This window comes from Colletes gigas, unplaced genomic scaffold, assembly GCF_013123115.1.
Source record: "Colletes gigas isolate AHSC1104 unplaced genomic scaffold, ASM1312311v1 Colletes_gigas_Sc00006, whole genome shotgun sequence".
NCBI classification, from domain to species: domain Eukaryota; kingdom Metazoa; phylum Arthropoda; class Insecta; order Hymenoptera; family Colletidae; genus Colletes; species Colletes gigas.
In genome coordinates this window covers 7187314-7209573 of record NW_025106635.1, presented here as the reverse complement: position 1 = coordinate 7209573, position 22260 = coordinate 7187314, and the positions used below count along the sequence as shown (strand labels likewise).

At 32.2% G+C, this 22260-nt stretch overlaps 6 protein-coding genes across 9 annotated transcripts; 3 read left to right on the top strand and 3 right to left on the bottom strand.

Moving 5' to 3' along the window:
* Nucleotides 1–221: 221 nt before the first annotated feature.
* On the bottom strand, nt 222–6713 carry LOC122395555 (protein transport protein Sec24C). Of its 2 annotated transcripts, XM_043393220.1 has the most exons (20): nt 6590–6713; nt 5637–5882; nt 5437–5561; nt 5236–5338; nt 4701–5157; nt 4454–4628; nt 4061–4369; nt 3835–3957; nt 3573–3752; nt 3304–3499; nt 2989–3104; nt 2492–2902; nt 2290–2416; nt 2052–2212; nt 1796–1975; nt 1474–1675; nt 1200–1394; nt 898–1089; nt 628–821; nt 222–557 (listed from the first exon to the last, which is right to left on the bottom strand). In XM_043393220.1, the coding sequence occupies exons 2-20, from the start codon at nt 5872–5874 to the stop codon at nt 414–416; spliced, it is 3828 nt and encodes a 1275-aa protein (XP_043249155.1). In that variant the 5' UTR covers nt 5875–5882; nt 6590–6713; the 3' UTR covers nt 222–413. The 2 variants fall into 2 exon arrangements, with proteins under 2 accessions (XP_043249155.1, XP_043249154.1); XM_043393219.1 differs by having other exon boundaries at nt 4061–5157.
* Nucleotides 6714–7047: 334 nt separating this feature from the next.
* LOC122395898 (gustatory receptor for bitter taste 66a-like) lies at nt 7048–8244 on the bottom strand. The gene is made up of 4 exons (XM_043393811.1): nt 8175–8244; nt 7455–8048; nt 7123–7382; nt 7048–7056 (listed from the first exon to the last, which is right to left on the bottom strand). Exons 1-4 carry the CDS (start codon nt 8242–8244, stop codon nt 7048–7050), a joined length of 933 nt encoding a protein of 310 aa, XP_043249746.1.
* Nucleotides 8245–9233: 989 nt separating this feature from the next.
* LOC122395558 (60S ribosomal protein L39) lies at nt 9234–9855 on the top strand. Its single transcript, XM_043393222.1, has 3 exons — nt 9234–9342; nt 9460–9563; nt 9720–9855. Exons 1-3 carry the CDS (start codon nt 9340–9342, stop codon nt 9766–9768), a joined length of 156 nt encoding a protein of 51 aa, XP_043249157.1. The 5' UTR covers nt 9234–9339; the 3' UTR covers nt 9769–9855.
* A 46-nt stretch (nt 9856–9901) lies between these two features.
* On the bottom strand, nt 9902–11174 carry LOC122395557 (39S ribosomal protein L22, mitochondrial). Its single transcript, XM_043393221.1, has 4 exons — nt 11054–11174; nt 10625–10858; nt 10323–10536; nt 9902–10261 (listed from the first exon to the last, which is right to left on the bottom strand). The coding sequence occupies exons 2-4, from the start codon at nt 10853–10855 to the stop codon at nt 10041–10043; spliced, it is 666 nt and encodes a 221-aa protein (XP_043249156.1). The 5' UTR covers nt 10856–10858; nt 11054–11174; the 3' UTR covers nt 9902–10040.
* Nucleotides 11175–11615: 441 nt separating this feature from the next.
* LOC122395897 (chromosome-associated kinesin KIF4-like) lies at nt 11616–17023 on the top strand. The gene is made up of 14 exons (XM_043393810.1): nt 11616–11749; nt 12273–12498; nt 12589–13024; nt 13125–13390; nt 13475–13915; nt 13980–14376; nt 14494–14860; nt 14924–15218; nt 15284–15420; nt 15504–15668; nt 15744–15929; nt 16019–16198; nt 16269–16336; nt 16942–17023. Exons 2-14 carry the CDS (start codon nt 12273–12275, stop codon nt 17021–17023), a joined length of 3246 nt encoding a protein of 1081 aa, XP_043249745.1. The 5' UTR covers nt 11616–11749.
* Nucleotides 17024–17050: 27 nt separating this feature from the next.
* On the top strand, nt 17051–21822 carry LOC122395502 (dnaJ homolog subfamily B member 12). 3 transcript variants are annotated; one of them, XR_006258980.1, is made up of 9 exons: nt 17051–17326; nt 17733–17883; nt 18166–18311; nt 18385–18525; nt 19086–19219; nt 19307–19422; nt 19523–19686; nt 19771–20988; nt 21084–21822. XR_006258980.1 is itself a non-coding variant. In XM_043393113.1 (9 exons), the coding sequence occupies exons 1-8, from the start codon at nt 17194–17196 to the stop codon at nt 19881–19883; spliced, it is 1098 nt and encodes a 365-aa protein (XP_043249048.1). In that variant the 5' UTR covers nt 17051–17193; the 3' UTR covers nt 19884–19892; nt 21084–21822. The 3 variants fall into 3 exon arrangements, 2 of the variants coding, with proteins under 2 accessions (XP_043249048.1, XP_043249047.1); XM_043393113.1 differs by having other exon boundaries at nt 19771–19892; XM_043393112.1 differs by having other exon boundaries at nt 19771–21822.
* The last annotated feature ends 438 nt before the right edge of the window (nt 21823–22260 follow it).

Sequence of the window (22260 nt, the reverse complement as noted above, 5' to 3'; positions counted from 1 at the left end):
TATTTAATTTAATATAATAACATTAATGAACTAGTTAAAATAAAAAGTAATAATACAATTTTACGTTTACAATTATTCGTGTATAAATCACTGTGTGAGTGAATATATTTGGATGTTTTCTTTTACAATTATGGGCCATCTCTCATTTATCCGCGGAATGATTGGTTATTTCATAAAGTTCATCGGCCTTTGATAGGTATTATGTTATAAATGTACGTTAGTTTTACTTTACATTCTTTCTTTCTTTCCTTCTTTTTTTTCTTTTAAAGTGCACACGAATGCATTTATGATTCCCATTGAGCTTCGAATGAATTTCATTTGATAATCTATCCGATCTTTGAAATAACGTGGCAACAGTCACAGACACGTAGCAAGCTAAGATTCCAACAGAAGGCAACTGATTGCTTTAAGATTTATTGGCTAAGAAGTGTTCTTATTTCTTTGTGCATATGGCAAAGGAAGTCAACGTAACTAGGACTTCCGTCATGTCCTCTATCTTCAACCAAAAAGCGACGCAATACCATTTCAAGTTTTTCTCGCTGTCTTACTATTGTTAACTGCAAAGATTCAATAGAATATGATTATAATTAAACTTTTATTTTAACTTATATCTTAACATTTGCTTACCCTCATGCAACGATGTCTCTCCATGCGTACGCGATTAATAATCTCTGTTATCCGTTTGTTCAGTTGAGTATCTAATACTGGCAGTGCTTTAGAATCTGTGTCGACTTGAACTACCGATAAAACTCCGAACACTGCTTGTACCCATTGTGGAGAAAGTGCCAGGCCTAGCCAAAGGAACATATGGATACTGTTTTCTAAAAGATCACAAAATACAAAATTAATATACGGGAAAGCTTTGAGAAATAGAGAAGCTGCGAATGATATGTTTACCAAGTAAATATGCGCCGTCATCGGCGAATTTGTCAATAGAACAGCGTAACATTTGGGGTAACTCTGTATCTTGTGGATCGATATCGTGTAAAGAAAGTAATCTCGGATAAATATACACAACTGATATTGAGATAGGCATTGTTGCAACTGCTTGCATAACAAAAGATCTACTATCAATAGTCATATCAGCACCTACAAAATTAAGTTATAGTATTATTTTTACTGTATCGATGGCGTCACTTAACGTCATAAACGTAAGATATCAGATACTGAGTAAATGGAATATAAATAAGTAACTATACCTCCAGATAATGCGTCGCTTTTTAATAACGAGTTGATGTAAAGTGGAAGTAGCTTCATGCACTCTGGTAATATTAATTGACCAGCGTTAGATGGAGAAGCACAATGTTTGCGATATGCAGCCAGCATATTTGCGCATCTTGCGACTAAATTATCCTTTACAGTTTTTGGAGTTGATTCGATCAGTTTGAAAACACCTAAACCATTATCAATTCAAAATTTATGATTCTCAGTGAATGTCAGTTTCTTAATAAATACTAATGGATTAAATCTTACTTAGTTTAGAGAAGTAATTTATAATAGCATCTAGGTCACACACTCGGTATAATTCAGCTATCTGAGACGAAGTTTTTAAACTAAGATTAATGATGCGCAATCTTCTGATTCCGCTGCAAGAAGTATATAACAATGCTGCTTGAATATATACACCTTCATCATCTGTCAGTTTATCATCGTGCTTCACTTCTACAGCAATAGCCTGAAATATTTAATTAAAAAATTTGTTGTATCTACGGCCACTGGGAATGCTGTACGGTTTAATCGAACCGTATCGTAAAAATAATATAACGTGCAAAATTCCTATTATAAATAATACTACCTTATTGCAATCTATACTAGCTAATTCCATATCTGTTGTATTTGACATAAAGAAATGTCCGAAGAAATCAGTTGCTCGAACACCAGTAGATGTACGTACACGCATAATAGCATCAAATGCAATCGGTCTACTAATGTTATTAATAACGTCTGAAATTAAACGATCGCCATCTACGTCAGCCTAAAAAATGAAAAAATTATAAATGATATTTATTTCCCGCTTATGTGTTGCAATATGTAACATCAATATTTATCACCTGGAAATAAGTATATTTATAAACTTCTCCACCGGTTAGTCTAGCAATTTGGCCTATTGTTGCAATGTCCACGTACGAATTGTTGAAAATAAACAGATCTACAGAACATCCAGCACCTACGCATTCTTGTCCTAAGTTATTGTAAACGTTATTTTGTGGGGCTAAAATAGGAAGTTAATATTGTATTACAGATAATTAAAAATCCCTACTTATACATGACACTATATGAAGAATTTACCTAACACGGTTTTTTCTTTCTCCGTTCCAAGTACAACTCTATCATCACGATTTTTTAATTTACCGGGGGCTTCAGCAATTGGTAAAGAGGAGTGGAAAACCATTAATTTTCCAGCACAGTCTGAAGTCTAATTATTAAAGTTTGAAATGATTATTGGATTCGTTTTAAACAATTCTGTTTGCTTTAAACATATAAAATATACCGTCAGTGCTTCTAATCCAGCTCGTATTGCAGGCGCAAGAATTGTTTCTGTTTCGCGAGTATCTGCGAACATGGCTGGAATTTGTGTCATTAAACTGTCAATAACTGCTTCGCTTTCTTCAATGTCGCATAAAAATCCGTCAAGAAGTGGCATAAATACATCTTGTATATCTCCCACAACCATCATTTGTGGTTGAGCAAGGCAGGAGTTAATGTTGTAAAAGTGTACCGTATTATTGTATGTTATAAATCCCACTTTCATGTTTGTTTTCATTTGACCAGCGTCAACGGGTAGGTGCCGCAAAATTGATTTCATTTCCGCACAGAGTAGACTGACTAACCCAGACTTAACTGTGTTGTATGATACATCGATTACGAACACAATAGCTGGTGGTTTCGGATAAGTATTGTTCTAGAAATGAAATTTCAAAATGAAAATAATACGACTAATTAACTATTAGACTAAAAACTGTTCAAGTTTTTAAATCTGTTTCTTACTCTACAATAATCTTTTGTAGCAATATATTCGTATGTTCCTAGCATTAATTCTGGTCTTTCGTAACGATCCATACGTTGGCTGGTATGATCTAAATGTTGAAAGTACTCTGCTGGTACTAAATTAAGAAAAACAAGTAATAATTATTATGCTATGTAACAAAACTTTTGATTGCAATATCGGCTGTTATTGACTATAACAGAGAGGAAATATTGCCGTAAGTTAAAATTTGATCTCACTGAAAAATCATGCGCGTTTACGTCAATCGTGAAATTGGAAAATAGTTTCTATTTGTTGAACAAAAATTAATTTTTTACCTTCTGTTGTCGCTTTACAAAACATACACTGGAACTTTCTACCCGCGTCAATAAATTGCATAAATGGACTCATATATGCTTTGCACCGTACACAACGAACTGGACCAATTTCCCCCATATCTACAATAGGCGGTTCGTATTCGCCTTCCGCTACACGGGCCATTGGACTTACTATTAGACCAAACGGAACATGCGTCTGGGAATACAAATTATTATACAGATTACGTGAAATTAAATTAATAATCTCATATACTCAATGTTCAATTTACTTGTTTTATAATATCTGATGTGGTAGGAACAGTGTACATAGTAGATCTGATATATCTGGGAGATGCATTTCCTTGATCTTGGGTTACAAATGTGGTAGTTACCAATGGTGGAACCAATCCTCTTTGATTTGTTATAAATACGCCACCTCTGACACATTGGTCTTCTTGCATTACTTGGATCTTCATAAGTAATTGTATTTAAAATTAGTTTGAACTATCAATACACAGCAAGATCATACTAATCTTTAGTCGGATTTCTTACTGGGCTTGGCATCAGTTCAGGATCCAAATGTCTAGCTTGCTGTGGTTGAATACCAGGTTGATATCCAGCTGGTGCTCCAAGTTGTCCACCTTGATATGTACCTCTTTGAGTATTGTACATGTCCTGTAGTAAATAAAACTATGTAATGCAACAGGAGATTCCTAGCACAACTTTAATAATTTTCAATTGTTTTAAAACTACATTAAAATTATTTCTATAAACATACATTATTATAGCCTTGATATCCTGCTTGTTGGTAGTTAGGCATCGTACCGGGTGGATTACGATTAACCACTAATGGATTTCCCATATTTTGTCTCTGCATCGGAGGTCCAGTCGTGTACTGTTTCTGGCCCGATTGTGCTACATTCATGGCTGAATTTATCATTTGTCCTACAGGTTGACCAGGTAATGGAGGGTGTACTTGCTGACCAGATACATTTTGTTGTCCTACTAACGGTGGTCTATTAAAACTCTGTTGATTTGTTGTTGGAGGTACATTAACGTTTTGTTGACCAGGCATTGGAGGTGGAGGTATATTTTGTTGACCCATTAATGGAGGACCAGATAGATTTGATTGACAATGCAAATTAGATGCAGCCATATTTGTTGATTCTGGATAGGAATGTCCAGGTTTCTGCTGTCCCTGTAGTGGAGGATACTGTTGTCCCTGTAAAGGTGGTCTTGGAAGTGGAGGACCAGATATATTTGACTGTCCTTGTAAGGGTGGACCTGGTAAATTTTGCTTAGACATCTGGGGCCCGGATATATGTGGTTGTCCTGGCATTAATGAACTAGAAAGACTTTGTTGTCCAGGTAAAGGCGAATTTGACACATTCTGTTGTCCTTGTAATGGTGAATTAGACAGATTCTGCTGTCCTTGTAATGGTAAATTAGACAAATTCTGCTGTCCTTGTAATGGTAAATTAGTCAGATTCTGCTGTCCTTGTAATGGTAAATTAGACAGATTCTGCTGTCCTTGTAATGGTAAAGTAGACAAATTATGTTGTCCTGGCAATGGTGAAACAGTAGATTTTTGTCCTGTTGGTGGTGGTCTGGTAAATTTTGACTGTGCAGATGTATCAGTAACATTTCCCAAACCGGATTGACTCTGTGAAGATAATCCTGCATTGAATCCATGTTCAGATGATAAAGTTTGTCCAGGGTAATATTGTCCAGAAGTAGTTCCTGTAGAATGTCCAGAGAATGGAAGACCAGAGTGAGCTGTAGAAATATTTGTTGAAGTTGTCGTTTGTTGTTGAATATCCTGTCCAGAAATAGATGGTCCAGATTGTCCACCAGGATCAGTTTGCCCACTAGGTCCTGTTACAGTAGAAATATATGTAATACATATGTTGTGAATTTCACCATTTAATTACTGTTTTTTATACTAATCACTACCTGATGGTGTTGCATCTAATGCACTGTTAAATCCATTGACATTTGATAGTGTAGATACTGTTGGGCTACTTTTGCCAGGTAATGGTGGTGGTGGATAGTTTTGCTATATATTAACAAATATACAATGTAAGTTAATACACCATACAAATAACAGTGAATAATATTGATATTATTACTGTTATTTAATTTAATTTTAATTACCCCAGACAATGGTCTTTGTTGATCCCCCAAAGACATGTTTGTCATTTGATTAACTATACTGTTTTGACTTGTTAGAGGTGACACCATATGTGGGCTATTTGTTGATAATTCATATTGAGTATTTACTGAAAAATACAAATATTATAATTGTATAACAATAAAAGTGTTTCAACAAATAAAAATAAAAAGTAGTTTATTACCTTGTGGTTGTATATGATTCATATAATATGGGGCTGCAGGTTGATGTAAATTAGTAAGAGGAGGTCCTTGCATTGGTTTTTGAGATGTATATGCTTGTGAATTCATTGGGGGTCTCTTTACAACATTTGATGGAAGATTAGAATTTAATTCCTCATAGGGAGATGAAGTTGGAGGACCAGGATAATAGCCTGGTTGTTGTTGTGCCTGTTGCTGCTGTTGTATATATTGGGGATTCATATTTTATTCTAAGGAAAAATGACAAAGAATTTCATTTTATCAATATTCATTACACTTCATTAGTTATTTTAACAAATGTCATTTTTCTAATAAAAATTATTTATTTATATAAAATTACTTTAAAAAATGAGGTATAGTTTTCTAGCATTTACAATAATTTTTATATTAATTAAATACATACATTTATGTATTTATATAAAAATAATATAAATGTTAAAGAAATAGAATATATTTACAATTTGATATATTTATAAAATAATATTAAGCATACAATATTTAAAATAGTGTTAACAGATTGTATATAGAATACAAGAAATTTATATATATATATATACATATATATATTTAACCAAATGCATTCATTTATTGTAAATACTAAAATCGCATAAAAATAAAAAACAACAAGATTACTAGAAGGTTCATAAATTTGTAATTTGGAAACAGACGTTCAAAATATGCTACGTATTGACAGAAGGAAGATAACCTATACAAAATTAACTTTATAGTTCAAATGTGTTACATCAGATGATGATTACGTACAGAATTTATGCATTAGTTATTGGAAACCATTAATCCTATACTGTGAATAATCATTAAAAGTTGTTGCTTTACAATAGTAAAAGAGAATATAAGCCATTTTGCATGCAGTAATACAAACGAACAAACCACACGAACAAGAATTTTATAGAATACTCGTGAAATATCAATTACTTACGTTGTGTCGTTAAATATATTTGAATCATAACAAAAGTTAATATTTCCACAAATGTTTACAATAAAATGAAGAAAATGTATTTCGCTGCAATAGTGACTGCTGCCGATGCCACGTAAGGTGGCATTGCGCATGCGCTTGATGCACGTTGACGAGACACGTCATAATAAAAATTAGATCATTGTCAAAGGAAAATTTAAACGAAGACACGGATATGTTTTGTTACATTGTATATTTATTCCTTAAATGAAGTTTACAAAAACTAAAATATTTACTTCACTGTAAAAGAAAGTGTACGTTGTAACTTTACGGTTAATCAGTTGGTACCTTCATCGCCGCATGGTTTAAAAGGACAGCATTAATGTTTCTACTATTCTAATTATCAAAACTATATTTCAAGTTACATCATTTTTTATCAACGTCAATGCTAATTGTCAGGTACAATACCCTATTGTGTTTATTCAAGTATACTGTAAAAACAATATGTCATTAAAAAAAATAATCGAATTACGTAGAAATGATTTGTAGAAAATTACCTGTATCGTTAGTATACGATATAAATGAATTATGTAGACGAGCTTTATTATATCAAGGACGCCCCATGAAACGCTCAAAATCACATCAACCGCATATATTTTACTGTCACAGTAAATGTAGATAACATTTATATGCAGACATATGTACGTAATGTACAGCATCGATAAAATTTTGAATTGAAATATATATACTTCGTTTACGAGAGACACTGTTTTGCATAGATTTAATTTGAGCAGTTTTACTAATTTCACTCTGCAAACTGAACGTTAATTTAAGTAATCTGTTTATATATACAGGAATTTATCAATAATTTTACGTATTGAAAACTAACCAGTATCTACATCAGACGATTCACTAATCGAAACGGAACTCTTTCCGTTCGTAATGGCATTTAAGATCGAGTTTATTTGTTCAAATCTGAATTTTATTTTATTTATCAATACTGCAAACGAACATATTACGATTGTATTGATGAAATCTGGTATTCGGTCCAATATCCACATAATAACGTATATATAATTTCCAGCATTAATTATAAATCCATAATAATCCAATAAATTGAAAAGTATTACGACGAACATTATAGTTGTGATTTGGATGATATCGTTTTTCATGCACAATGCATGATCGATCTCCATGTTCAAGTATTTTACACTTTTATCAACGCTATCTATTTGCTCATGAATTGTTTTCATTTTTGTGCTATAATATATACTTGAAATCATGATAACAGGTAATAAAATGACGTTCGTGTAATATCGAATTTTTCGGATTTTGACGATGGAATTTATGCTACTGACAAGTTCCAGTATAGAAACCGCGTAACGGTTTACACACGCATGTAGGGCGTAATAAAATGTTAGCAATATAACTACATACAAGTAGTTCAGATATCGAATTTTGTAGAATTTAATGGGGTATAATCCTAAAAAGAAAAGACGGAGTTTAGAAATACTTATTAGAAGTTCTTATTTACTAATTATATTTAACACGTTGAGTATTTTGATGAATATGATTATCACGAAGGAAATTTTGCCATATGACGTATTACCTAAAAGTTTTATCACGCCGAAGAAAAATCGAGATTCTTCGTATACATTAGTGGGATGGAATCGCCCCATGATTATGGTTCTTCACTATGTGACTAAAGAGATTCATAAAGTGTTTCGTATTATATTACGTTCGTGTATACAATTTGTCAATAATTTCAAGTGCATGTTAGGTAATATTGCATAATTAATTAAAAACTTTTTTATTCAAGATTTAAAATCTGTTACAAGAACCACTATTTCTTGCTCAAACATATTGTTTCTAAGCATATATATGTATATATAAATGTGAATCGTAAACATTAACGATATATTTATGCATTTTTATTTTAATAATTGGTATGTATTTTCGGATTAATCGACCGGATATCCGGTCTTATATGGGGCCGGTTAAGCGGAAGTCTACTATCCAGAGAGTATACGTAACAATTTCTATTTTGTCGCTAGATAGCGAAACCACGTTTTTCCAAATTCTTTATTATGGTTTTTTATATGGATATTTATAACTATTATTTATATAATATACATTATTGACATGGGGAGATTTGAAAGGTTAAAGGTTTCATATGAGAATTTTTTGTGAGTAAAACGATACTAATACGAATAGGATTTTAGTAGGTGAAATAGAGAATTTGTTATTGGTTCATTGACTTAATTATCTAAATAATTAATATCTACAAGGAAAAATCACTAGTGTTGGTTAAGTACGTCTTTACGGAACGCTTCGAGTTATCAAACGCTAGTGATTTTCTTTTGAAAACTCCATCCTAATGTTTCCAATGGAAACTTTCCATCGCAAAAGTTTATAGCGTCTACGGCTATACACACAATAATGTTCAGGACGAGGTGGATGAATATTTGGTATATATTCCTTTATTTCTCACAAAAATGTTAACACATGTAACTAAACGTAAATCAACAACGTGCCCCCTCGTACTCTTCCGCGCGCGTTGTGTAAGCTACCTTATTGTAGCTAGAGTGGTCACTCGATTTTGGGAAAACCCCATTAATTCGCTGTCTGTCCACCAGGGGCATCACGGTGATGGCCGAGATGCGCCAACGTTCCGACTGGCGGCCACAAGTTGTCAACCTGTGCTTCCATCTTTCATGCATATATGCGTAGTTGAATAAACGTTCATTTCGTGTGTGGAGGCAGGACAAAGGGAAATGGTAATGTTAGGTTATGATTGAAAATCTGATACATTTCACGCCATCCTATTAGGTGTAATAAAATAATTTATAGAAAGTGAGTCCATGAGTACTTATAAATTTTGTGATTTGTTTCAGTCGGCTCACAAAACGTTCATTATCAAGCGAAAGCTTGCTAAAAAGTTGAAGCAAAACAGGCCAATCCCGCAATGGGTTAGAATGCGCACTGGCAATACTATTCGGTAAGGATTATTATGACGTTTTATTTAAGTTACTTCTATTATTTCTGTCCATAAAATTTACATTATTTTCAAAGTGTTTCTTTAATTGAAATTGTAAATTGAATTTCAAATTTAATGGTTATTCGACCGCAATTCATACAATTTTGTTTCTTTCAGGTACAATGCAAAGAGGCGTCATTGGAGGAGAACAAAATTGAAGCTGTAAATTAATTTTAGTTTATGTTTGCTTCAATTTTGCATTAATGTATATTAAGCATTCATTCTTAAATAAATTTAAACCTTAATATGCAAACTTGGTTTTAACTGTTATAAGTATGACCGTGTGACCAACTTTGCCACCAATTGTGGCGTATGCTATTACGATTTAGTATGTGTAGTTAAATATAGCTGAACCTATTTTTTAAACAAAACAAAAGTAATAGAATAAATGTTGCATGTTGATTGAGTTTTTTGGTTTATTTTTATACATATTATAGATTACAGTGAATTGTGCACTTTACGACGACGCATTTTATCCAACCAATCTTGTAGTAATTCTTCGCCATCTTTAGGTTCTGGTGCATAATAATGTTTCGGTGGTTTTCCTTCTTCTAAACGTACGTAATAATTACTATATTTGTAACGTATTTCTCCAATACGACCTCTGGCATGACGACGCATTCCTTTTATCACCTTGTTTTTTGTTGCAAAAGATTCAGCTAGAAAAAAATATAAATATACAGTTATGGAAACATTTAATATGGTTATTAATATACTTACCAACCCATAAGTTACTCTTAAATTCAATATTATGCTCATCTACAGCCATCTGTTGTGCCTCTAATATAATTTCTTTTACGATAGCTGCACCTTTTTTGGTCATAAAACTTAATTGTTTAACAGCTTCATCTACAGACATACCTCTCACAAAGCAAGCAATATACCATAGTTTTAGTTGACTGTACTTTATGTTCTTTTTCATGTGACATACATACTGATAAATATGCAAAAGTATTATTATTTATAGGGTCATAATGAATAGAGGAAAAGGTATAATAGCTCTTATAATAATAAATACTCACACCAGGTCGTTTTTCTTCACCTTCTTTTTGTGGAGGAAAAATAATTTCATTATATTTAAGAAATTTGCTCTGTTCTTCGTCAGAATTTCTGCCATCTAATATAGGAGATCCATGTATATTAGAAGATGGAATAGCGTACGATGATTTCAATATATTGGATGAACAATTTAAGTTATTTATACTAAATGGTTTACTTAATACAAAGCGTACATATTGTTTTATGCACTGCATTTTCTGTGAAAAACATACATTAAGTCAAACATATATATTATATTTATAGAATTGATAGATTGATAAAAATTGTTCGGATTGTGACAAAAATTTGAGCTTTAGAAAACTAATAAATATTAAAACATAACCATTGCATTAGAAGATAATATTAATGTTACACACGATCTATAGAATTAAACATATTAAACATATACATACTTATATTTATTTAAAGTTCTTATAAATATTTGAAAATTTCATCAAATTACTGTTAATCAATATTACACTGTAAAAGACGAATATTTATGTAGAAACAGAGGTATAGTACGCCACATTGATAGTATGTGCTGTATTAAAAAAGGCCAGATTCCGACATATCCTACCGGACGAGCCATTAACACGAACAAATTATCATATTTTTCATCTAAATATATAATCTATAATTTGTTAATAAAAAATAATTGTATTTTATTACATGAAAAGTCTCCTTACTAGTAGTTTAATTATTTTACTATACGCAATTGTATATGTATTTTGTTATAGTTAGGAAAGGCAAAGTCGTATTAATTTATTTTTAATAGATATCATGATTATATTTGAGCAGTGGCATTAATCAAGTTACAAATACTGTATGAAAAAATAACATAGAAATCAAATTTCTTTTTTATTTAGTTCTATGAAAATACACTCACGTCGCTGTAAAGTGTTTTACGAAAATCTGAACAGTCTCCTGTCTACTATAGTTATCTTTTATTCGTCAGAACAAATTTGAAATGCACGTAACGGTTACAAATTTGTTCCCTCGCATAAAGTCGTAATACTGCCTCGAAATGTTTTATTTCTTGTTATTTTCTTTTATAGAAAAGTATACTTACTGTAGATTTTATTAATTATCATACATCAAACAGACCGAAAGTAAGTATTTACAATGCTTCTTTAATGAAATTATACAATTTTTGTATTCTTGTACAGGGTGTTGATATTTCAATAACTATTGATGATACGAAAAAATTGTTTATATGTAAATTGTAGGATAAAATCGGATCTCTATTTTGACGTAAACGAAAATTTTGTTTATGTTATTAATTTAAATTTCTTTGAATTATGCGATAGTGCTTTTCAAGATGAATTTATTAAGCTTTTTACCCGGTTTTTTATTAGTTTTCAAGATATAACACTTAGAAATTTACTGATTTTCAACAAAGACGTCTCGGCTTGAGTGGTAAGTTATAAAAGTGGTTCTATTGTTGCGGTGTTTGCCATTCTGAGCATAAACCCTTGCTATCGTTTTCAACAGGCAGAGTCAAACACTGTAACAATAGGACCGCTTTTATGACTTACCACTCAAGCTGATACGTCTTGTTTTAAACAAACACTACGAGTACGATAGCAGTAATAATAAGAAATAATTTTTATTATAACGTTTTTCTTATTTCAGATGAATGAAGATACAGTTCGTGTTGCTGTGCGTATCCGTCCATTAGTGAAAACTGAAGTTCAAAAGGGATGTCGAACATGTTTAAATGTTGTCCCTGATGAACCACAAGTAATTATACGTAATACAGATAAAGCTTTTACATTTAATTATGTCTTTCCTCCTGATATTGGTCAAGAAACCTTTTATGATGTAGCTATTAAAGATATGGTAAAGAATATTTTTCAGGGTAAGATTATATGAAAATGTCTAATTGTATCAAGCGGTGTAATTAAATTTTTTAATAAGATTCATAATACAATTATTTATTTTTTTGTAGGCTACAATGTAACTATATTAGCTTATGGTCAAACAGGAAGTGGTAAAACCCATTCAATGGGCACCAATTATGACGAAACAGAAGATATGGGTGTTATACCACGAGCAATACACGATATATTTGATATAATTTCAATGAAAGAAAACTGGAGTTTCAGAGTTACGGTTTCATTTATGGAGCTATATCAAGAACAATTGTACGATCTTTTAACTGACAAAGAACGTAGTCAGTCTATTGTTGATATTAGAGATGATGGAAAACATATAAAAGTTGCTGGAATTGTAGAGAAGGAAGTGATGAATGCAAAAGAAACATTACAATGCTTAGTACGAGGATCTCTAGGCCGTGCAACTGGTGCTACAGCAATGAATGCTCAGAGTAGTCGTAGTCATGCAATATTTACGTTGTGTATACATCAATGCAAAAAAGATGATCCGTGAGTTATTTATTCAATGACTGCAAAGTAATATTAAAATTATTGTTATATATTTATGAAATGCTTTAAAGATATATTTTTCCTCTTCAATATACGTCAGTAATACAGCAACAACAGCCAAGTTCCATCTAGTAGATTTAGCTGGGTCTGAACGTAGTAAAAAAACACAAGCAACCGGTGAAAGATTTAAGGAAGGTGTCAATATAAATAAAGGACTGTTAGCATTAGGAAATGTTATATCTCAATTAGGCGATGCTAGCCCTACATCTTACATTGGTTATCGAGATAGCAAACTTACGCGATTATTACAAGATTCTCTTGGAGGCAATTCCATGACGCTTATGATAGCATGTGTCAGTCCAGCAGGTGTTTATGAAAACGAAGTATAAATATTACTACTTTTAATAATAGTTTTTAAAATAACTCATGCTATTTATGAAATGTTTGCAGATTATAATTTAGACGAAACTCTAAGTACACTGCGTTACGCGGATAGAGCACGGAAAATAAAAAATAAACCTGTGATAAATCAAGATCCACAAGTTTTAGAAATTAATAGGTTGAATAAAGTGGTGCAAGAATTGAAACTTGCTTTGGTAGGTCAAGAAATCGGAATGTCTTGTCCGCTTGAGCATAAACAGCTTGAAGAAAATAATAAGTGTTTGCGACAAAAAATAAGAGATTTAACAGAAAAGCTACATGCAAATCTGATAGAAGTCGTAGTTATGCACGAAAGAGCCGAACTAGCGGAACAAGCTAGAGAAAAAATTCAGACAGATATGCTGAAAATATTAGAAAACTGTAAAGAACTTTTAGATAATTTTGATAAAAATCCTGATACACATACTGAACACCGTACAAAATTAGAAGCTATATATGTACAAATTCTTGGTAAGTAACGTAACTCGGTATAGCTTAAAATAAAATTTGTCCAAATATATATATTTTCTAATAGATATACAGAAAGATCAGGAAAAGACATCGGAGGAGCTCATAAATTGTGGAATATCTGTTACTTCAAAAACATTTACAATGGACAGTGATGAGGACTCGAAACATACATCTGTAAATGACACAAGTTCTGAAAATCCAGACAGTTTAGACGATTTCGATAAAAAACACGAAGAGCATACTTTGCTTCAAGTCAAAAGGAATAATGAAGTACAAAACATAAATAAGGAACTGGCTATTAAGGAAAGTCTTATGTGCCAGTTGTTAAAAGACTCTTCTCAAATGATGGATTATTCCAAAGAAAGACAAGAAATGGAACAAGAAATAAAAACGCTTCAAACGGAAAGGGATGAACTTGTACAAGCGCTGCAAAGTGTTCAAGCAAATAGTGTTAGTTCAAAGTAAGTTATTTATTATTCTTTAGACTTTCCAAACTGATTGATTTACATTTTATCCCCGGATATGGTATTTTGAGATAATATATGAGTTGTTATTTAATTTAAATTGTATATTTATAGGCTGGCAGAAAGTCGGCGGAAAAAGGTACAAGAGTTGGAAAAGAAAATAGGAGAATTGAGGCGCAAAGTTTCCGAGCAAGATAGAATAGTAAAAATCAAAGAGAAACAAGATCAACAAATAAAAAATTTATCAAATGGAATGCAATTGCTAAAGAAAACTAGGGTACAATTAATTAAACAAATGCGTACTGAATCTGATAAATTTGCAAAATGGAAGGAATCTAAAGAGAAAGAACTGAATAGATTAAAAGATCAGAATTTAAAGAAAACCAATGAAATGACTCGTTTAAAAATGTGGCATAGTAAACAGGAAACAGTGTTTAAAAGAAAAATGGAAGAAGCTTTTGCTGTCAACAAAAGATTGAAGGTAGTAAATTATTAAAAAAATTATTATTCCAATGATTTAGAATTAATTTCTTTTTTCTTGTAGGAAGCTCTTGATTTACAGAAAAGAGCAGCAATAAGAAGGGAAAATATGAACAATAAATCAAATAAGATTAAAAATTGGCTCATTCAAGAGTTGCACATATTGGAGAGTACTGTTGATGCTGAATACTCGCTCGAAAATTTAATGCAAGATAGAGCGTCGTTGACACGTGTGCTAGATAAATTGCGAAATAGTAGCGATACAAATGAGGAAAAGATTTCCGAAATTATTGAATTTCTAGATTTGCGTAATACACAAATTACTGATCTTCAACAGAAAATTGTTGAGTCAGATCAAGGTAAGAGTATCTTATATGAAACATATCACTTAAATATATATCTTTATATGTATTTATTTGTTTAGAAAATAGAAAACATTCGAGATGGCAACAGATACATACAATAGATGATGCAAAAACTGCCCTTAAAATATTATTTAAACATACAGCAGAAAATAGGAGAAAACAGTGTGTAAAGGAATTTGAGTACAAGGATCTTTTGGTATGCTATTTAAATTATGTTTGATTTATATTAATCTGAAACTTTAAGCCTTGTAATGTATTCAATACTAAACGCAATTTTAGGAAAAGTATGAAGAAATACGAGCAAAGGGGACGGAAACATGTGCTTCGCAACAGTTCGCAATTGCGAATACAAATTGCATTAAGCAACTTGAAAACGAGGAAATCGACAAATTAAAAGAGGAATTAAAACATTACAAAGAAAAATGCCAACATCTAGAGCTCACGGTTAAATAGGCTTCTTTAATTACATTAACAGTACTTGTACCGAAAATTTTATGTACATTCTTTTTGTTCTTACAGGTTTTAAGTGAAATCAAGGGTACGAATACAGTAGTGAAACCTAAAGTCAAACGGCAAACGATGAGAGTTACGGAAATAATTGATGAAAATACGTGCCCTATGTCAGATGACAGTATTATCGATGATCCTGATAAAGATCCAGATTGGGTACACACACCATTTTATAATCGCATTCAAAAACTTCAGGTAATTAATAAGAAATAAATAAACATTAGCAGATACGATTTTGCATTATAAAGAACAGACAGCACGATCTTGAGATTATTTATTTCTAGAACACAGCCAAAAACACTTCGCTTGATCACACGATACGAAAACGATCGGTGGAGGGGGATATAAAATGTGGTTGTAAAACAAAATGTTCTACACGTATTTGCTTATGTTTTAAGAATAAAATTGCTTGTTCCAACTGTAGTTGTAATCCAGAAAATTGTCAAAACAAAGATAATACTAATGTAAGTTGATAATCAACATCAATAGTAAATTTTTAATATTAGCACTATCTTTAATCAAATATTCTTTCAGATTAATCGTACTTTGCTCTTACAGTATAATGAAGACAAAGAGATCAATGAACCAATAAAAAAACAAAGGTATATTTAAACAATACTTTTATAGTCTCTTGTATCAAAGCTTTTAAAGTTTTAATTTTTTTTTCAAATAGACTGGTGGAGTACAGTACGGAAGCACAAATTTAATTATAAATAGTTCATTTTTTATATAAAAATAATGTTATTTCAAGCGATATTGTAATGTAACTCATTTTACGTTACTTCATTTTAATGTAGTTTATAAATCATGATGGTCAACTTATTTTTATAAAAACTGTGCTAGATTATCAACAAATTGTTGCTATTAATTGTATATAAAATGGACAACTGTTATTTAATTACATATTTTGTAAGTACTCAAAGTAATAAGTAATTTTAGGCTTTATTTCATTTAGAAATTTAATCACATCATGCTGTTTTAGGTTAAGTTCGTTTTATTTATTCTTCAGAACCGATTACTTAAATATATGTAAAAAAAAAAATAAATGAATAAGAAAAAAAGATATGATCACGTAACAATTTTTTTCGACAAATTTGTACATTTTTTACTATTAAAAATTTACCTATCACAAGTACCGGTGCGATATCGATATCGATCGATATCTCGAAATATCTCGATGTTTAACCTGTAATTTAACACTCTCTAGTTCAGTACGATTGAACTTGCGAGAATTGACTGTTTATCGTAGCCTTCTGGTGGCGAGTCCAAATGATGTTGGTGTGCCATGACGCTTTGTGACTTAAAAATACGAGTAGTAGAATGCACTGCTTAGTGGTTTGTTCGTGACAGAATTCATTAAATTGCAATGGCGGAGAATTAGTAAAGTGGTCGAATTTATTTACTATTTGCTCTGTCATCACGTTGAGATTAACTTTCGTTCAGTTTCCCATAACAAATTATGGACAGTAATAAAGATGAGGCAGAACGGTGCATGGAACTTGCTGAACGATATCTCCGCGAGAAAAAATACGAGGAGGCCGAAAAATTTGTACGTAAAGCACAAAAACTTTATCCAACGATGAGGTCTGAAGGTAAGCTAACAGAAAATCCACGTCAGTGTTTGTGCGTAACACATTAATTGATTGTTATCCATCCTTTGTTCTATGTACGTATATCTAGCCATAAATCTTTCGGCATCGTTGTTTTACAACGTATTTCCGTCGTTGTCATGTACGTTTAATAAAGTTTCAGCTTATGCAGCGTTGTTAACTTTTTAAGAAACCATTTTAAAGTTTACGATTGGACATTTTTAACGATATGACCTCTGTAATTGTACGAAAATTAAATTATTTTACTTGCACATGCTTTCATTGTTGAGTCGTGCATTTTTTAAATTCGTTCGAAAAAAAAAAAATGGGTACAAATGAATAGAAAATACGAATTTGGATAGTTTTGTTAAATTCAAAATTCCTTGACGTAACTGACTTATATTCACAGATGTGTTAGCAAAAGTGGCAATGCTTTTGAAACAAAATCAAAAGTCTGAGCCTGAACCTACTGTTAGAAAACGTCATACAGCACCTAAGGAAGCTTCGCATGTTCAAGCTTCCACTGATTATACAAAGGAACAACTTGAACACGTTAAAAGGTACACGTGTCAAATAAATCTTATGATGTATTAAAGTTTTTTAAACGAAGATATTAAAACGTGCGAATGGAATAAATCTTTTCCGGATAATTGTATTTTTATAATTGTATTTTTATAATTGTATTATATACTTATCAATGCAGCTAAACAAGTACCCATAATGTAAATAAATGTACATGTAATATTGTCTGTTATTATTAATATTTATACTACGAAAAATCATATATGTAGATTGTTTTTTATAACAGAAATATTAGGATAAATGAATTACTTTGATTATAGAATTAAGAAATGCAAAGATTATTACGAAATTTTGAATGTTACTAAAGAAGCAACTGATAGTGATATAAAGAAGGCATATAAAAAGCTAGCACTTCAGTTACATCCAGATAAAAATAAAGCTCCGGGTGCTGCTGAAGCTTTCAAAGGTAAATGCGGTTTGTTAAAATGTTGTACTGACAATGCATGTTTCATACTATATATAATATATATTATGTACAGCTATTGGCAATGCTGTTGCTATTCTTACTGATGTGGAAAAGAGGAAACAATATGACATGTATGGTCCTGAAGAGGAAAGGATGCAGAATGTTCATGGACGTCAAAATCACTCGCATTATAACTACACAAGAGGATTTGAAAGTATTATTAACATATATATAATTTTTTATTTGTGGCGAATTTGGATTCAAAGGAGGCAAAGAGGGAGGTCATGAGGTGCAAAGGGAGGTTGAGGGGAAGGAAGGAGAGGGTGGAGGATGATTTGTCGTGGAGGGAGAGGAGGAGGAGGGGAAGGGAAGGAGAGTGAGAGTGTGCTATGGAAAGGTTATGGTGGATGGGATGATGTGGTTTTGGGACGAGCGGAGGGAAGTTCTCAGAGACTGGAGGGGGAGAGAGAGAGAGAGCGAGTAGCGTAGGATTAGGATAAGAGCGTGCGGCGAAAGGAAATGAGAGAGAGGGGAAAAGCGGGTGGGGGGAGGATGTAAGGGCAGTGAGGAGTAGAGTAAGAGTAGAATAAGTAGGATAAGTAGGATAAGTTAGGTTAAGGGAGAGATGGAAATGTAAGGTGGGGAGGAAGTGTAACCCTAAGGGGAAGCAGGAAATAAATCTATCTATCTATCTATCTATATATAATTCTCTGTTAGGAATATGTTATGACATACATACTCATTAATGTTTATTAATAATGTAATTTTGTGCAGCTGATATTACGGCAGAAGAATTGTTTAATATATTCTTTGGCGGAGGATTCCCGCAACAGGAATTTTATATGAGACGTCCAGGTGGAAGATGGATGAGACAACAAGATGTACAAGCTCAGCATGCTCATTCTCAGGTATAAAAATTGAGACAATGTTTAATTAGGTATATTTAATATCGAATATCAGTTCGAATGTTAGTAAAAGAATTGTAATTTTTGTAGCAAGCAAACGGATATACTACATTCCTTCAGATGTTGCCTGTTTTGTTATTAATATTGTTGACCATGATGAGCAGTTTCTTCATCTCAGATCCTGTATATAGTTTACATTCTAACACGTGAGTGTCTTAATAATTTATTACGAGCACTTATGATAAATATTGATGAATAAATTAATTTTAATTAAATAATTACATGCGTATTTTAATCCGTGAACAGAAAATATTCTTTAATGAGAACTACTCAAGGATTAAAGGTGCCATACTATGTTAAAGAAAACTTTCACACTGAATATCAAGGCAGCTTAAGAAGACTAGAAATTTCTGTTGAAGAAGACTATCTGCATAATTTAAGACATGCATGTTATAGAGAGAAAACTTATAGTAAGTATTTTTATTATTTTTTTAAATTTTCTAAAATAGGGTAATATATTTCTAGATCTTAAACATACATTTTTTATTGTTCAGAGGAAACAATGATGTGGAAAGCAAGGAACTTTGGAGATCAAGATTTATTTCAGAAAGCTAAAAATATCGATATGCCCTCGTGTAAAAAGATAGAAACAATGCAAGGAGCATAGCGGCACTATGTAATTTAATAGAATTCTATTGTAGATAGGTGTATATTGTATTTACACGTGTGTAGTTGCTGTTGGATGGAATGAAGAGTATCAAATATAATATAGGGACTATATTATGTTTCTTCGCATCCAAATTTGTAAATTATACTAGTCCTTGGTCTGTTATGAACTTTCACATAGGTCGTTTGAGCTGTTCCATACTCAAATTGTAAATTATTTGATACAGAATTAATTGTAATAGCGTGTATGGGGAATCTGAGCATGAAATATGAATTATTGATATTTAATTTAACCGAAATAACGTATAATTTCTAGTTGATTAGACCGAAGGATGTAATTTTACGGTACAGGAACTACACGTTTATTAATTTACATATAATATTAGATTAAATTGTTTATTTCCTATCGTTACACGAGAAAATAGAATCTACTGAGGAGCGTAATTAGAGGTAAATGTGATTTTGAAGTATTTCCCATGATTTACGAATACCCCTGTGCAGTTTGGATGGTAAAATACACATCGATTCTTGCCATGTTGCTTATGCCACTGATTGAAAATTTTGTGACGATAAATTTCTACACTAACGTTGATACAATGGTATCGATGACATCTAATGTTGCGACATTGAAGCTGCTTATACATGAAAATGTCGTAGACGATGAGAAAGTTTAGATAACTCATTGAACTTAAATATTAATCGCATAATATAGAAATATATAAATTGCACGAAAAGATAAGCTAAAATGATTGATATTATAAAAAAAAGGAAATTAAATTATTGCAAGCATTTTTTTAGATAAAAAAAAAAAAGAGGACAAATTGTTTCGAGGTTCAATGAACAGATTCAATTTTCAAGGTCTAGATTGATCGCAGTGACGCTTAAATTAAAACAAATTTGTGTGTTTCCGCGATGGAAAGCAAGCAAGTTCGCAATATTTGTATCCGAGATTCGTAATGTAAAAATACCGATGTTATCAAAAATTTGCCTCGATTTACTTTAAGGATATTTTCTTCGATGCAATATGCAGGGCATTTCAGTAATCGGCAAACGATAATTCGGGTGGCCCATTATGCAAAAAACGAATCGAAAAACAAACGTTGAATGTACGTGGATCAGTATCGTCTGAGAAGTTATGCTGTGACAACTTCTGAGATAGGTGGAATATGATCTTTGTTAATGTTAGTTTAAAATATTTCAGGCTTCCACGGTCCAGGTTCCGACTTGCATCGAAATTCTTTAAATCTGGACTTGAAGATTTTCAAAGAATGGCTATACCCGTTTGTATTATGATTACTGGGGCACTCTGTATGGCACCTATTACTATTGTCATAAAAAGAAATGCACGTTATTAGATGTATGTATAAGCGACAAAAGGAAACGAGATAGTTTGCGATGCATACGTTGTTTCGCCGTTGAAATTAGTAGAATGAAAGTCGCGGAGAGGAAGTAACCAGAGACATTTAATTTTAATTTGTGAAGTTGTAATAAGTGACCTTCGTTAAGCAGGAAAATAGCACATGCCATCGCGAACGATAAAGTTTTATACGTATAGATACAACATTGAACAGGAGAACATTTCTATACGATCAGCCTGTAACGCGTGTCTCTTATTTATAAATTACAATGTTGCGTACGGATAATACGAGGCGACGATAAACTCGCTTCGAGAGAAACTTTTCTACACGTGACACTGGAGCTTTTTCAACACCGATTGTTATCGTCTCGATTGATCCAGCGATAGATCGATATAAAAAATTGTAGATTTTGAAATATTTATCCATACCTATCTTCGGATTACACACGTCGAATGTGTTTCACGATTTGGTACAGCCCTTATACGTTTAATGGCACTTATTTATCCGAATCATTACTCTATATTGTATATGTCAAAGTATTTTAATTAGCTTCGAAATAAAGAAACTTCGAACACCTGTCGTTACCAATTACGTTTGTAATGACTTCCGCTTCTGTGGTCGCGTTCGATCGTGACCCACTTTGATAACAAAATTCTCATAATCATTGTTGCTTCGTCTAGAGAAAAGGGAGGTTTAGCTTTTTATAATTTGATTCTTCTCTTGCAACAGACGATTTTTGATACGTTTGGAAAAGGCTAGTCGATGCTCAAATCGGTCCACGACCTTATGCCCGTCGTTTCTAACGGGTCTCGCTAAACGGGCTATAAACTTCATCGTCATTACTTTCGGAATATACAGGGTGTTTGGTAACTGGCGGCACATGAAAAAATAAGTCTAAAATATAGTATAAAAATGTTTCATGCGAGGCTTTGTTTTCGAGAAAATCGACTTTGAATTTTCGCCAGGTACACGTGCACTTAACTATGTCTTGTTACAGCGGATCTCGCTATAGATGATTGT

Bases quoted from the DNA above. Each gene is read 5' to 3' on its own strand.
- LOC122395555 (XM_043393219.1), bottom strand. From the start codon at position 5,874: ATGAATCCCCAATATATACAACAGCAGCAACAGGCACAACAACAACCA. The intron at 5,158-5,235 runs GTAGTGATTAGT...CTACTGTAACAG, and splicing joins ATTAGATGCAACACCATCAG to GACCTAGTGGGCAAACTGAT. The intron at 3,105-3,303 runs GTAAAAAATTAA...TTCTTAATTTAG, and splicing joins TTGTAAAGCGACAACAGAAG to TACCAGCAGAGTACTTTCAA.
- LOC122395898 (XM_043393811.1), bottom strand. From the start codon at position 8,244: ATGGGGCGATTCCATCCCACTAATGTATACGAAGAATCTCGATTTTTC. The intron at 8,049-8,174 runs GTAATACGTCAT...TTTTCTTTTTAG, and splicing joins CGGCGTGATAAAACTTTTAG to GATTATACCCCATTAAATTC. The intron at 7,383-7,454 runs GTTAGTTTTCAA...ATTAACGTTCAG, and splicing joins ATCGTCTGATGTAGATACTG to TTTGCAGAGTGAAATTAGTA.
- LOC122395558 (XM_043393222.1), top strand. The intron at 9,564-9,719 runs GTAAGGATTATT...TGTTTCTTTCAG, and splicing joins CGCACTGGCAATACTATTCG to GTACAATGCAAAGAGGCGTC.
- LOC122395557 (XM_043393221.1), bottom strand. From the start codon at position 10,855: ATGCAGTGCATAAAACAATATGTACGCTTTGTATTAAGTAAACCATTT. The intron at 10,537-10,624 runs GTGAGTATTTAT...CATATTTATCAG, and splicing joins GTGAAGAAAAACGACCTGGT to TATGTATGTCACATGAAAAA. The intron at 10,262-10,322 runs GTAAGTATATTA...ATTTTTTTCTAG, and splicing joins TAAGAGTAACTTATGGGTTG to CTGAATCTTTTGCAACAAAA.
- LOC122395897 (XM_043393810.1), top strand. From the start codon at position 12,273: ATGAATGAAGATACAGTTCGTGTTGCTGTGCGTATCCGTCCATTAGTG. The intron at 15,219-15,283 runs GTAAGAGTATCT...TTATTTGTTTAG, and splicing joins AATTGTTGAGTCAGATCAAG to AAAATAGAAAACATTCGAGA. The intron at 15,669-15,743 runs GTTAAATAGGCT...TTGTTCTTACAG, and splicing joins GCCAACATCTAGAGCTCACG to GTTTTAAGTGAAATCAAGGG.
- LOC122395502 (XM_043393113.1), top strand. From the start codon at position 17,194: ATGGACAGTAATAAAGATGAGGCAGAACGGTGCATGGAACTTGCTGAA. The intron at 18,312-18,384 runs GTAAATGCGGTT...TATTATGTACAG, and splicing joins TGCTGCTGAAGCTTTCAAAG to CTATTGGCAATGCTGTTGCT. The intron at 19,423-19,522 runs GTGAGTGTCTTA...ATCCGTGAACAG, and splicing joins TATAGTTTACATTCTAACAC to AAAATATTCTTTAATGAGAA.